A 15083-nucleotide genomic window follows, 5' to 3' on the forward strand; every position below is an offset into this window, starting at 1 on the left:
CCCTCCCCTCCCTCCTACCCCGTCCTCCCTCCCCTCTCCCCTCCCCCCCTCTCCCCGGGCGGCTCCGGCTCCCGCAGCGGGACAGACCCACCCGCCCAGGCTTTTATCCGGCACCGGCAGCGTCTTCCTTCCCTCCCCGGTCTATGGTGGCGGCGGCGGTGGCGGCTCCTCGGGCGGCAGCGGAAGACGAGGCTGCGGCGTTGCCATGAACAGTGGCGGCGGCCTCCCGCCCCCCTCGGCCGCCGCCTCCCCTTCCTCCTCCTCGCTGGCGGCGGCAGTGGCGGTGGTGGCCCCGCCGGGGGTCGGGGGTGTCCCCGGCGGGGCGGCGGCGGGAGTGAAGCTGAAGTACTGCCGCTACTACGCTAAGGATAAGACTTGCTTCTACGGGGAGGAGTGTCAGTTCCTGCATGAGGACCCGGCCGCCGGAGCTGCCCCGGGCCTCGGCCTCCATAGCAACAGCGTCCCCCTGGCTCTGGCGGGCGCGCCCGTGGCCGCCTTTCCGCCCGGAGCGGTCCCGGGCGGGGGAGCCGGGCCGCCTCCGGGGCCCAAGAAGCCGGACCTAGGGGGTCCGGGTGCAGGAGCCGCAGCCGGCGGAGGAAGCAGCAGCGGGGTACTCGATGGACCGCGGCTGGCAAGTGAGTGTGGTCCGGGCTGGGAGGGCCACCCCGGCCTGGGGTCGGCGGCGGAGCGAAGGCCTGGGACTGGTGGGGGCCCGGATGAGGCCCTGCAACGAGCTTTGCCCGCGGGTCCCCCCCTTCACCTCCCTAGGCGGTCTGAGAGGCCTAGGCCAGGCCTGAGCCCTCCTTCCTTCTTCCTGCTTCCCCTCCTCACAGCCCTAGGCGAGCCGGGGAGCGAGGGGAGGCTGGGTTCCCCCGTACGTGGGTGGGTGGACTGGGGTGCTGTGAGTGGGGGCGGGGAGGAAGGGGGATGGGCTGTGGCGTGCGGTGTGTGAGAAAGGGGGTGTCGTTTCCGGGGGGTGTGGAAAGGGGCTGGGTTTGCAGGCACATGTGTTTTGCGTGCCCGTGTGGAGTGGTGTCTGCGGAGTTTTGAGGTTCCCTAGTGGGTGTGTGTGGGTAGGGGGCGGGAGGTGATGGGCGGGCTTAAGGCTTCCCGGAGTAAGTTGAAAGAACGGAAAAAGTTTGTGTAAGCCTTATGGGAGAAAGATTTTCCAGGCAGGAAATGCTTTCTAAGGATTAGGAGTGAAGGGACAGCAGCTTTTATATTATGTTTAGGTTTAGTCGAGAGTTTAGAGTAGGAATTTATGAAGACTTGCATTTCAACGTAGTCTTCCTAAAGCCAACATAAGTTTGCTGGTGTCAGTAGGGATCCTGACTAATACAACTTGGTATCAAGCAGACTCTTAGCATGGAGCTTTGAAAACGTGTCCTGGGCAGCGTTCATTTGTGTGTAACTGAGCACTAGAGTTCAGATATCTTAAGGCTGTTGGTATTTTTTACTTTTTCTCTTGTCATTATCTGTTGCCTTTCAACTTTTTAGTTTTCAGTGAGTAGAGTTTTCAGTGAGTGGAATTTACTATCATTAGTGTAAATGCAATCTATTTTACAGAAGCAGAGCAGGTGGCAGATTTTCCTTTTTTGTTTCTCAGTATATTGACTACTTCTTTCTTTCTTTCTTTCTTTCTTTCTTTTAAAGTATATTGACTATTTCTTAACCAAAAGGGGGAAAAGCTTACTTTCTTGGGCATTCTAAACAGTTTTTAGATCTTAAAATAATTTGATAGGCAACTTAACTTGGACATTAATACATTTTTGCTTTTTTTGGGTTGTTTTTTTAAGCAGTTACTTGCTTTTTGAGGATTTAGTGTTTTCCTAGAGACTTGCTTTTTTAAAAAAAGATTGCTGTGATGGACTTGACTTTAATGCGCATGTATTTGGCTAGATTGATGTGCTCAGAAGATTAATTTGTAACTAAAAGTGTTTTGTAAAAAAATGGTTACTTTATTGGTGGAAATTTATCACTTTGGAGTAGCAACTTTGCATTTTCAAGGTAAACTTTTGCTGGCTGTGTGAGTTGTGGCTCAAAGTAATTTGATCAGTGTTTGAATAGTACTGGGAACCTGGTTGGTGGCTTTGTTACATACAAAAAGGCATTTTCAAAAATGCTGGCATCCGATTTAATATGTTATTTTTCTATGATTTTCTAATACATGGAAGTAGTAGATTTGGGACGTGAAAGATAAGACAGGATATTGTAAACAGGTGAATATGGGAGGTCAAAAAAAGATACTGGCAATAGCTCAAAGGTAGGATCATTCCATACCTCAGAAAAAGAAAGTAATTGTCTGGGATATAGGATCTTGAGAGAAAAGGTAACTACTACAAAAGAAGGCATTTTAAAATTTAATAGTTAGCCATTTAACAAATATTTGATTAAATAGTTGAGTTATGTATTTAGGTTCTGTAGGGCTTGCTTTAACTTGCCTGGGTGAAGCCTGAGGCTCATCTTTTCTGCTGTAAACTTGGTAACTGAATAGTATATAGATTCTGACTCCTTTTAGACGAGAGCAGATTGCTTCTTATCAGTGAGTGGCAAGTAAACTTGCTCAGGAATCAGGAAAAGAGGACTGTGTTGGTAATTTAATGGCTGCTTAGAATTTTTACACTTAAATGTTTAATTTTTAGTTTACTTCCTACCTTTTACTGATTCTTTGCTCTATCTTTGGAAAGAGGCTTGATTTGTTAAGTGCATGAGGTAATTTAATGAGGCAACACATCCTAAGAGCTGCTATCAGGAGAAGTTTAAATTTTTTAGTTGCTGCCTTGACCATCTTAGCATCACGGTTTTATTTTGTTCTTATTTTTTCTTTGCTCTTCTTTAAAGGTAAGATTGTATAGTGCTTCCTTAGCTGAGAGGTCACAAACTGATCTGCTCTGATAAACTAGATTTGCCTGCAGAAATATTTTGTTTCGGCTTCATGGAATCTTCTGTGTGTGCATGTGTGTGTTAAAAGTTTTTATTGAGGTATACATACCCAGGTAAAGTATACAAATCATAAGTTTTTGGAATTTTCACAAGATAAACACATAGTTTATCATCAGTACTCTGATCAAGAAGTAGGACCTAATCAGTACCCCCCAAAAGTCCTGCTCTTGTCCCCTTCCAGTCAGTACCCTTTCCCAGATGTGACTTTTGATTTCTAATACCACATTCTGACACAGTAGATTCATTTTTCACTTTTTTTGAACTTTATAGGAATGGACTTCTTTCTTTAAATCTATTTGTGAGATCCATTCCTGTGATGTAGAAACAGCCTCTGTAGTCTCATTTCTGTATAGTTTTAACATTGTATGGATATACCACATTTTATTTTCCCATTTTACAGATGGGCAGTGGAATGTTTCCAATTTTTGTTATTAAAAACATTTCGAACATGGTTTTTGATGAACAAGTCTATGCATTTCTCTGTTGGATCATCTAGGAGTTGAATTGCAGGGTCATAATAGGGTATGCATATGTTCAGATTTAGTAGATGATTTCTGAAGTGGTTTTACCATATTTACATTCCCTGTGGCAATGTGTGAGAGTTCTAGTTGCTCTACCTTCTCACCAGTACTTGGCATTAGCTGTCTTACAGTTTTAGCCATTTCAGTGGCTCAAATTTTATGGGTGGATTGTAGTTAGTTAACAACATTAAAAAATCAAAAGATGTACTATAGAAGTAGATTTCAGACTTCCTTTGAAGGGCAGCTCTTACTCATATTGGAATTAGGACCATTGTGGCAAGACTCTCAGTTTTGCCGTACTCTCTGACTTAGGTGACTTGTGTGTCTGGCTACTTTTGGCATTTGAGTTTTTGACCCTTCCTTTCTGCTTCACGTTTGCAGAATTTCTTCCTTAGTGTTTCATGTTTCAGATCATGTTAAAACTTTAGAGGTAAATGCAAAAGAAAATTTTATCCTATTTTGCATTGGAAAACTGAAACACAAAAGCTTTTTCTTCTTAATATACTTAGTTGCAGTGATGTTTCGGTCTTGTGAAGGAACCATACTTTAATTTGTTGCTTACCTTTTATGTATACAGAGTATTATATTTTCTAAGTCCAGCTCTCCAGCTCTTCTGCTCACCTGGCAGTATAGTAGTAAACATGTTCTGGGATTCAGGATTGTTGTTTGGGAAATAACAATTTTTGTTTTTTTAAAGAAGAATTTAAAAAAAATACTTTAAAGAAGTATTTAAGTTTTTTAAGAGAGATTGCTGGTGGAACCGGTGGGGGGGGGCTTGGGGGTGCCAGTGGAAGAAGAGGCAGGGGGAGAAGTAGAGAGAATTGTAAGCAGGCTCCACACCCAGCATGGAACCTGAAGGGGGCCTCCATCTCACAACCCTGAGATCATGACCTAAGCCAAAAATCACGAGTCAGGTACTTAACCAGCTGAACCACTCAGGCACCCCTGAAGATGTATTTAAGGTTTTGACATTTCATATTTCTGTTGGACTTGGGATCTTCTGAGGCTTAAATATTGTTTGATTTGGGTTCAGTTGAATTACTGATTCTTGACATTTTAATAATGTAATTCTAATTTTCAGCTAGCTAGACTTCTAATCTTTAAGGTGCTCAATTTTCAGCAGTTAAACTATATGCCAATGTTTATATTTTATGTACATTATTTGAAATCTAGTGGATTTGTTTATTTTATCAAAAACAGATGTATTTTTCAGTTCAGTTAGTTTAGTTAGCAGTGAAGGCTTTGATGTAAGACACATCTGTGATGGAATCCTGGCTTTCTTATTAGTTTGGGATCTTGTGTAAAGTTTGAAACTTTAAGCCTCAGTTTTTCTTATTTTAAAAATGGGGGTAATAGTAGCACTTACTTCAGTTGTGATAGGGTTGCATGGGATAGTACCAGTGCATTGCTCAGCCCATAGTGAGGGTTTAGTTGTAGTTGCTGCTGTTAATCAGTATTATTAATAATAAATCTGTAAGTTGTGTATTTTCTTTCCTCCAATTTTTGAGAATATACTTTTAAGACCAGTGAAATACTTAGGTTATGGAATTGTGTGTGGTTGTCTATCCAAATGGAAGAGAACAATGGATAAATTTAAGTTCATTTACTTTGGATAATATAGTGTGTGTGGCAAACTGCGTTTAAGTCAGGATTACACTTACTTAGAATTACAGAATTACACTATTAGCTAACAGGAAAGTGAGGAGCGGGAGTTTGTCATTAGGGTAGCTGGCATAGGTTTAAACATTTTTAATGGACAGTGTACATAGTGGATAACAAAGACTTTATAATACCATTCATTTCACTCATTTTATATTGTGCTTGCAAGGTGGCAAGCTTTGGCCAAACTAGGTGTAAGGAATATAACATAGAATAAAACGAAATTCTGCCCTAATGGAGTTTCTATTCTAGAAGAGAATACAAACACAGGTATAAGATAATATTAAGCCTTGATAAGTTTTATGAGGAATATTCAAAAAGGGATGTATTATCATAAGTTGAGGTAAGATTCAGTTAATGAGTAAAAGCGCATAAAAGTGCACTTTCTTTCCATAGAATGCATTTGAAATAGCCATATAGGAAGATAAATGGTTGCCAAAACAAAGCAAAATATCTTTATATTTTTGCCCTTTTATAGGATTTTTCACTTTTTAAAAGATTTTTTTAGAGAGAGAGAGAGAGAACAAAATCGGGGGTGGGGGAGTAAGAGAGGGAGAAGCTGGCTCCCAGCTGAGCAGGGAGCCCAATGTGGTATTCCATCCCAGGACCCTAGGATCATGACCTGAGCAGAAGGCAGACACTTAACTAACTGAGCCACCCAGGTGTCCTGGATTTTTCCACTTTGAAATGAACCTTCTATTTTGAGATAATTGTTGAGGCACATGCAGTTTTAAGAAATGATATACAGAGAACTTGTTGTTCCATCACTCATTTTCCTCCGACAGTAACATGTTTCATAACTGTAGTGCAGTATTAAAACCAGCATTGATTGATATAGCCCACTTAATCATATTCATCTTTCTGTAATCTGATTTGTACTCCTCTGTGCCCATACGTATGCATTTAGTTCTGTGGGATTTCTCACAAGTATGTTGGTGTACATGCCAACACAGTCAAGACATAGAACAGTTTATCACCCTCTAGTTGCCCTTTTGTAATCCCCCCCCTTACTCCCTCCCCAAGCTTGGCAACTACTAATTTGCTGTCCATTTCTATAACTTTATCATTTTAAGAATGTTTATTTTATTTTATTTTATTTTTTAAAGATTTTATTTATTTGACAGAGATCACAATTAGGCAGAGAGGCAGGCAGAGAGAGAGAAGGAGGAAGCAGGCTCCCTGCTGAGCAGAGAGCCCGATGCGGGGCTCGATCCCAGGACTCCGGGATCAAGACCTGAACCGAAGGCAGAGGCTTTAACCCACTGAGCCACCCAGGCGCCCCTTTAAGAATGTTTAAATGGACTCCTATAGCATGAAATCTTTTGGGATTAGTCCCCCTCTGCCCACACAGAGCATAATTCTCTCAAGATTCAGCCAAGTTGTGTGTATCAAGAGTTCATTGTATATATTGCTGAATTTTTCCTCTGTTTTTTTAACTCAGGAAATTTATATTTATTACAGAGCAGCATTTTTTGGTTTGCTTTTCTGTAGGCATGTCTACTTTGTGTGCAAAGTTATGAACATTTGCAGTAACCCAGAGATAATATTTTAAAGATTTGTGCTAGGAGTATTTATTTACAGACTTGAATATTTATTTATATATTTTAGGGTTGATTTTCACTTAATCTTTTTTTTTTTTAGTTATGAAACTTTTTTTTGTAAAAATTTCCATTGGCGCAGGAATGTATAAAGTCAAAGTAGATCAATCTTATCTTATTACCTGGGGTTGATAGTTATTAATACAATGCTTTTGCGCTCCTAAAAGCTCTGCCTCCAAATACAATTACGTTGAGGGTTAGGGCTTCAGTATATGAATTTTGAGAGAAGTGTGTGTATGCACACACACTTAAGTTTTGTAGCAGTATTTCTCACCTTTTTCCCATATTAACTTACTTTATATCCTATTTATAAAATAGTTTAGTTTGAGATTATGTAAGTGGAATATGATAAAATAATTGTTTTTTGTAGTGTTTTCAGATAGCTTTTAGAAAGCCAGTATATACAAGTATTTGTGTCTTCTACAGGTATACAGGAATTACTCCTGGACTGGTGGCTCAGAGATTTTGATTTTTAGTGCTCTTACAAAATCACTTTGTGATCTTAAGCTAGTCGTTTAGTCCACATGGAAATAATGTTTATCTGTAAAATGGGAGAATGGGGATAGAGTACATGTTGTCCAAGATGCTTTTAGCTCTGAAATGCCCTGTTTTCTAAATGTTCATGTTCTAGAAAACAAATTACTTCATGTTTGATCTTTAGATCCTCTTCCCCTTCCAACAACTCTTAAAACACAGACTGCTCAGCAGTTTAACATCCAGTACAGGAAGGGCATGTTGATCTCGCTAATCTTGGCTGGGTTAATTGGTATGTAGATAACAATCCTCTTCCATAAAAAAGCTTTCCCCTTTTTTGATGTCTGTTTTGTTATCTATTTTTTTCTTTAAAAAATAAAGTTATTTTTTTCTTTTTAAAGCAAACTCCACACCTATCGTGGGGCTTGAACTCAGCCACCCCGAGATCAAGAGTCTTGTGCTCCACTGGCTGAGCCAACCAGGTATCCCGTTGCTATTTTTCTAAAGCGAGTTTTTAATTACATTTTTATTATAAAAATTCCAGCTTAAAAAAAATGGGAAACAATGTCTTGTTTTTGGAACTAAAAATGTAATACATGCATAGGTTAAAAATTTAAATAGCACAAAAGGGTACTCAATGAAAAATAGTCTCCCTCTTTTTTTAGTTGCCTGATTCCTTTCCAAAAGATAGTCACTCTTTCTAATTTATAATGTGTGCATTCAGAAATACTCTTTGCCTATACAATCGTTTATATGTTTTATATTTCCCTGTCTCTACCATCTACTGACACATATACGTGTACACACACATGGAAGCACTTTGAATTATCTCACTGAATTTCATATTTTGTGGTTTGTTCCACATTCATACATAGAAATCCACCTCGCTCTTTTTAAAGGCTGCATAATATTCTACTGTATGCTGTATTATTCTTTTTAATGGATAGCTAGGTTATTTATAGTCTTACTACAAATAATGGCACTAAGCTGTTGTATCTTAATGCATTATGTACATTTATACATAAACTCACACAAAATATATGTACATATATTAAGCATATAGAATCTTAAGTAATTTGGTAATTTCGTTCAAACTTGGTACATTAAGAAAAAATTATGGACAGCTACCATATGATCTCACTTATATGTGGAATGTAAAAAAATCCCTGAGCTCATAGATTCAGGGAACTGATTGGTAGTTTCTGGAGGTGGGGAGTGGAGGGATGTGAGAAATGGATGAAGATGGTCAAAAGGTACAAACTTCCAGTTATAAGATAAGTAAATCTTGAGTATGTAATGTATAGCAAGGTGGCTATAGTTAACAATACTGTATTGTGTATATGGCAGTTGCTAAGAGAATAGATCTTGAAAGTTCTTAACATAAGAAAAAAATGGTAACTGTGTAGTGACTGATGTTAAATAAACTTAATGTGGTAATCATTTTGTGGTATATGCGTAAATCCAATCATTATGTTGTACACCTAAAACTAATACAATATTCCATGCCAATTATAGCTCGGTAAAAAAATCTGTATTTTATACATTATTAGCTGAAATAAGATATTTGAAATAGTCATCAATATCAAATCTACCCCAGCAAGATTTTTTTCCCGGTGGCTCAGATATCTAGAGATAGTTTTGTAAATCACATCTTTTGCAACTTAATAGATTAGTATTTGTTAATACTTTCTGGGAAATTTCATTTGTATATTTAATAAAAGACTAGTGTTATTATTTAATAGTCTTTCAATGTTTATCTGCATTTTTGCTTTTTTAAGATTTTATTTATTTATTTGACAGATAGAGATCACAAGTAGGTAGAGAGAGAGAGAGAGAGAGAGAGGAAAGCAGGCTCCCCACTGAGCAGAGAGCCCAGTCTGGGGCTCGATCCCAGGATCCTGGGATCATGACCTGAGCTGAAGGCAGAGGCTTTAACCCACTGAACCACCCAGGCGCCCCTGGTTTGATATGGTTACCTTAGGGTGCTTTCATAAATTAGGTAGAGCATGAAAGAGCTGGAAAAACGGGAAAGAACTTTATATATTATTAGATATAACTTCATTATTTTGCTTATCTTTTCCTAAACTTATTCTGTTGTTTAATATTGCTTTTCCTGAATCTGACCGTATACTTGATTGAAAGGATGAGAACAGAGGTGAAGAAAAACAACATAGAATTGGGCCTCTTAAATTTCATAAGTGACCTTTTATGGCTCATAGACTTTATAGAAATGTTAGCTGTCTCTGTAGAAGAGTCTTGATGATGATGGGACAGGGAATTTTCTTTCTACTCCCAAGGCTTGGAAAAGTGATAAAGGCACTTTTTAAAGTAAAAATTTTAGAAGAGTCTTCTGATATATATTATAAAAAGATTTAATGTAAACAAAATAATGTATTTGAAAAACTTAGATTTTTGGCAGACTTTCAACTTAGTATAATTAGGTCTAAAAGTGGTGATTCATTCATTTTATTTAATTATTTGATTAACACACATTTACTGAGTACTTGCTCTGTGTCAGCCACAGTTTAGATTCTTGGGATACCTTAGTAACCGATAATGGTAGATTCCTTCCTTTGTGAACCTTCCATTTTAGTGGGTAGGATAGGCAGTATTTGTAAACAGAATCCCCAAAATTTTATATGTTATAAATTTATTTATTATAAAATTTGTTAAAAGATTTTAATTGCTATTAAAAAAAAACCAACTCTGCTCCTAACTTCTTCTTAAACTATGGGTTTGGATGATCTTACACTGATATTTTGGCACAAGGAGTAAGCTGGTTTTAGAAATACATTAATAAATTCTGATTTACTCTACTGAGAAAGCAAGAAGAATGGAATACTCAAAACATTTATTTATTGGCAGATTGAGATTGCATAGAGAGACCAATCATCTTGGCACAGATCCTAAATGAGAACTGTCTTGCTGTAAGACATGTTTCAGTAAGTAATCAAAGGGGCAGTACTAATATTAAATAGCTTCATGTGAGAACCCAGTTTATTTAGTTGTTTATTGTCAAGTTTGTAGCCAGTGTACCTTGGAAGTTCTGTGGTATTGTAGTGCTCCTCAGAGCCCACTGTTACCAGAGTCTTGCTGTTCTACATACAGTTCGTCTCTGATTCTGGAAACTAAGTAATGTATATCTTAAATTTTCAGTTCAAAACAGTGAACTATGTATATTCCACTGTGAAACATTAGGATCTCAGCTGAGCTCTTATTAAGCCACTGTGATCTATGTAAAATTGCTGTTTCAGGATTTTTCCCCCCCATCTTCTCAAAGGCCTTGGTGTGTCTATCTTGGTGCAGAGGTGTGGTAACTTTCGTAAGGGCCAGTTTGCCAGATAGAATTTACAGTTGTTTTTTTTTTTTTTTTTTTTTTAAATTTTTATTTATTTGAGAGAGAGAGAGATCACAGGTAGGCAGACAGGCAGGCAGAGAGAGAGGGAAGCAGGCTCACCGCTGAGCAGAGAGCCCGATGCGGGGCTCAATCCCAGGACCCTGAGATCATGACCTGAGCCGAAGGCAGAGGCTTAACCCACTGAGCCACCCAGGTGCCCCTAGAATTTACAGTTTTTAAAACAATGTTAACTTGCCTCTGGAGGTATATTTTATGCAGATGACTACTCAGTAAGTATGATATGGTGTATGTATACTCTGGGCACTGATTAGAAAGCTTAATTACCAAGTTTTTATTGAGCACTTCGGTGCCAGATACCGTACTGTATCAGTGAACGCAAAGATGCGTGGTTCTGGCCATTTACGAATGGGCAGTCTAGTAAAGGATTTTGAAATGTATAAATTTGGGCGTAAGTATGTACAGTGACAGTATAGGTATAAAGTTGTATACAAACAGACTCTATTCAGGGATATTTTGGAAGGTCTCATGAAGAGGGAATATTTGAACTATTTTTTGAAAGATATATGAAGCATACCTGGTAGGAAAGAAGGGCATCCTAGGCAGATGACAAGGACACAGATTTTGAGAGACAGCTGTGTGCATGCTTGTGTTCTGTTCTGTAGTCTCCTGATGTGAAGAGGCTTTATTATGGAGAGTGGGACCAGATGATAGATTGTGTGGCCACATTGTGAAGGCCCTTGTAGGCTGTGCTCAGTGAAGTGAATAAGATCTATGTCTTAAAGAGATAACCATAGGAGTTTTTGGCTTCCAAGGATGGAGATAGGGAAACAGTTTGGAGTAGCCTTGTGGCAGTGGGAGAGAGAAATGCCAAGAACTTGATTTAGGCAGTCGGACACATTTGAGAGAGATTTGGTGAAGCACCTACTTCAGAGGGTAGATGGGAGAGAGAAAGGAGTTAAGGATAAATTTAGAGTTTTTAGCTTAAAAGTACTTGTAACACATTGTACTTGAAGATTTAATAATAGGTCGTTGTAAAGGTGAGTCTGTAGGAAGGGCTGAGAGGAATGTAGTGTAGTGATTTTTGTAGCCTTTGAAGTAATTTTGTTCTGGTTTCAAATTTCATCTCTGGCACTGCCACCAAAATAGGCAATAATGATATATATTTTAAGGGACTGATGAGATTGTATATATAAGCAATACATGGCAGCTGGTATTATTGTCTATCTGTCTATATGTAATTTGTCTATCAGAACCAGAAATGAATGTTTCAAAGCAAGAAGATGAGCGTTCAAGAGGGGAAGATTGGTCTAGGTAAATGGCTAAAAAGGGAAGTTCTTAAACAACATTCTTAGCCCTTTATTATCTCAGTTGAGTTGTGGTTTAATACTATGTTTTCTATTTCTATTGAGAATTAATATAAAAAAATGTTTCTAGAAATTTTTCTTTTACCTGTATTGAAGATGCATGATGATCAGTACTCCAGATATAAAAATCCTTATAAAAATTTCTCTGAAGAATTTAGTACTAGGAAGTATTTTTGCTCAAGAAATTGGTATTGGTTATTTTACTAGGTGAGTATTTTTAACTTACATTTTTCCTTTTTATCTTGGCTGCTTAGAAACTTCTAAACTTAATGTTCAATTGAGATACTTTTTTTAAAGCTTACGTTTATTGGTTTAATAATCCCCCATTTAATCTTTTATTTTTATTATATGTGTGTATTGGGGGAGGGTGATTAAACAACAAATTTATTGTCTCACAGTTCTGGAGCCTAGAAGTCTGAGATGAGGGTGTTGGCTGGGTTTCCGCCTTCTAAGGGTTGTGAGAAATAATCTGTTCCATGCCTCTCACCAAGCTTCTGGTGGTTTGCCTGCCGTCTCTAGCATTCTTTGACTTGTAGAAGCATCACCTTGATCTCTGTTTTCATCTTCACAAGACCTTCTTCCTGTGTGTGTGTCTGTGTCCAGATTTCCCCTTTTATAAAGTCATAAATTATATTGGTGTCAACTAACTATAATTTACATAAAAAATTTGAAAAGGAAAAAAGAAAAAGGAAACTGATAATGAAACCAGGAAAATAAAAAGTTGTACTGTAGGATTCACCTGAATGACCTCATCTTAACTAATTACATTTTCAATGATTACTAAAATAAGAACATTCTGAGATACTGAGATTAGGACATCAACATGAGTTTTGGGAGGATACATTCAACTTGTTGAGTGGGTAAAAAATGAGATAATGTACATAAAATTACATTTGATTTATGGTTGATGCTGTGTGCTACTAAGGTCTTTCTTCTCTTTAGTTATCATCAATGTTGGTTAATGATGCCTCAGAGTTAGGTAGAGAATCTGGAATGTGGAATGGTCTCTTTCAGGTTCTGCACAGAAACTTTATCACAAATACAATATTTGTAGCCATTAATGAGTTTTCTCATAGTTCCCTTGGACTTTTTCTTAGTTTCAGGAGCTTTTGAGGGAAGTCCAGTCCTTCACACAGACCTGTACGTCTTGTCCAGCCACCTGCTTTGGATTCCAGTCTTTTCTTTCAGACAGTTCCTATGGGATGTCTGAAATATTCCAAGCTACCTTTTCATCATTTAAAAAACTACGTGAAAAACTTCCCCTAATGCATTCTATACAAAGAACATGTTAGCTTTTCATCAGAAAAAGCAAGATAACTTTTACAACTAAATTTGTAAATGGATCCAAATGATAACCACAAAAAAGAATCATTAGGCACATAGTATCATCTAGGCATGTCATTGTACTGAATTATTCTCCCAACAGCCCTGGAAAGTAGTTGTGATCATTTCTATTACAGAGGAGGAAACTGAGACTTGGATTAAATATGTTGTCAAAGTGGGGTGCATGGCTGGCTCAGTAGAGCATGTGACTCTTAATCTCGGGGTCTTGAGTTCAAGCCCCATGTTGGGCATGGAACCTGCTTAAAAGTAAACAAACAAACAAACAGTTGGAGGTCAGTGGTTGGCACCTGGCTGAAGCAGATCGTATGGGCAAGTTGTATTTGCTCAGTCTGTACCAAAAGGTTGGTGCCCCTGGCTGCTGAGTGGGTGGAGGAGCCCCTGTTTCTTGGGCCTGCATCCTCCTTAACCATCATCTAGCACTTCTGAGTCTTAATTTCGTAATTAGGAAAATTAGAGGTGATGATACCATTTACATTGGTATTTTATGAAGCTTGGATGTGAAAGTCATAATATAGTGCATCTTTTATTAACTTTTAAAGATACCTATTTTTTAAAAGGGCTTAACTGTAAGTAAGTATTTATACAAATGTGCTACTGGATTAGATAATACCAAAAAAATAGAAGTAGTCCCAAATCTCAGTTAACAGATAAGTTAGATGGGTAGATGTTATAGAAACATGTAAGAATTTGAAGATTTAAATAGTTGAAGGCTGCAATAAAAGTCAAAGGAAATGTGTATATATTTTTAGTCAGATGAGTGGTATAAATGATATGGTAAGGGGTAGAGGTTTTAACAGCTTGGAATAATTGGGCAGTGCATTCTAGAGACAGGAGAAGAGGAAAAAAATATTTATGATGACCTATGAGGCAGTTTGCATAGGTTGCTTCACTTGAGTCCCTACCACAACTCTGAGTGAGAGGCTGTTGCCTCCTTTTTCAGATGAAATGAACCTTAGAGGATTGTTTGCTCAAGGTCATACAGCTAGTGAGTGGCAAAAGTAGGATTGGAACTCATTGTCTAATTCCAAGTATTTTTTTCTTTTCCATCATATATCTGGGTCTGAAGAACATAGAGCTAGGGGTGTGTGTGTGGGTGTATGTGTGTGTGTAGGAATTGATGGTACTCTATTTGTAAAGTGTAGACTTTGAAAATTTAGTGAGTGTATCATTTTAACAGGAGGAGGGAGTTCAGTAATGTTACGATTATTGTAAAGATATTATTATAGTAGATGTGTATATATATATATATTTTTACTTTGATTACACTATAATATTTGATCTTTTGGAAATATCTTTGTATTCATTTTTTTTCACTGATGGATACCCACTTGTTTCAAGCCTATTTATTGAATACTTCCTTATTTCTCCACTGATATTATAAAATAGCCTTTTAGAGATACAATTTACATGCTCTGTTCACCCTTTGTAAGTGTGCAGCTCAGTTTTTAGTAGATTGTATTATAGAGTTGTGCAACTGTCAGGATTCTTACACTGTTTCATTGTTTTTCATAATTTTTCATTGAGGTTTGCAGAATAGATGGTATGAGTTTCATTTTACAAGTGATGTTACGGTCTACATTTTGTAAGTATTTTGCCTGAGACTTTATGGCTAGTAAGTGGCAAAACTGAAAGTCAAACCTAGTACCTTGGGAAATGATAGAGATTGAGAACAGATCGTTGCGGGCTTTTTAATGTCAGACTGAGAAGTTTGGGTTTCATCACATAGGGTAAGCATTGCCAGCATCTTGGCTGTGATGTCCTCTTCAGCAGACAAAAACCACTCAGTATTTTCAGGGGTCACTTTTTGTGTTCTGTGGAACTG

General features: G+C 38.2%; 1 protein-coding gene across 4 annotated transcripts in view; it reads left to right on the top strand.

Annotated features, from left to right (window-relative positions):
* The first annotated feature begins 49 nt into the window (after positions 1-49).
* The window catches only part of LOC111158518 (PAN3 poly(A) specific ribonuclease subunit), a 126357-nt gene continuing 111323 nt past the window's right edge, over positions 50-15083 (top strand). For 2 of the 4 annotated variants that reach the window (XM_022520591.1, XM_022520594.1), the window contains exon 1: positions 50-635. In XM_022520591.1, the coding sequence (XP_022376299.1) occupies positions 206-635 (430 nt within the window). In that variant the 5' untranslated portion in view covers positions 50-205. The remainder of the gene's footprint in view (positions 636-15083) is intronic. The other 2 variants (XM_022520592.1, XM_022520595.1) reach the window with 1 other exon arrangement.

This window comes from Enhydra lutris, unplaced genomic scaffold (genome assembly GCF_002288905.1).
Source record: "Enhydra lutris kenyoni isolate GAN:26980312 unplaced genomic scaffold, ASM228890v2 scaffoldscaffold60, whole genome shotgun sequence".
Classification (NCBI taxonomy): domain Eukaryota; kingdom Metazoa; phylum Chordata; class Mammalia; order Carnivora; family Mustelidae; genus Enhydra; species Enhydra lutris.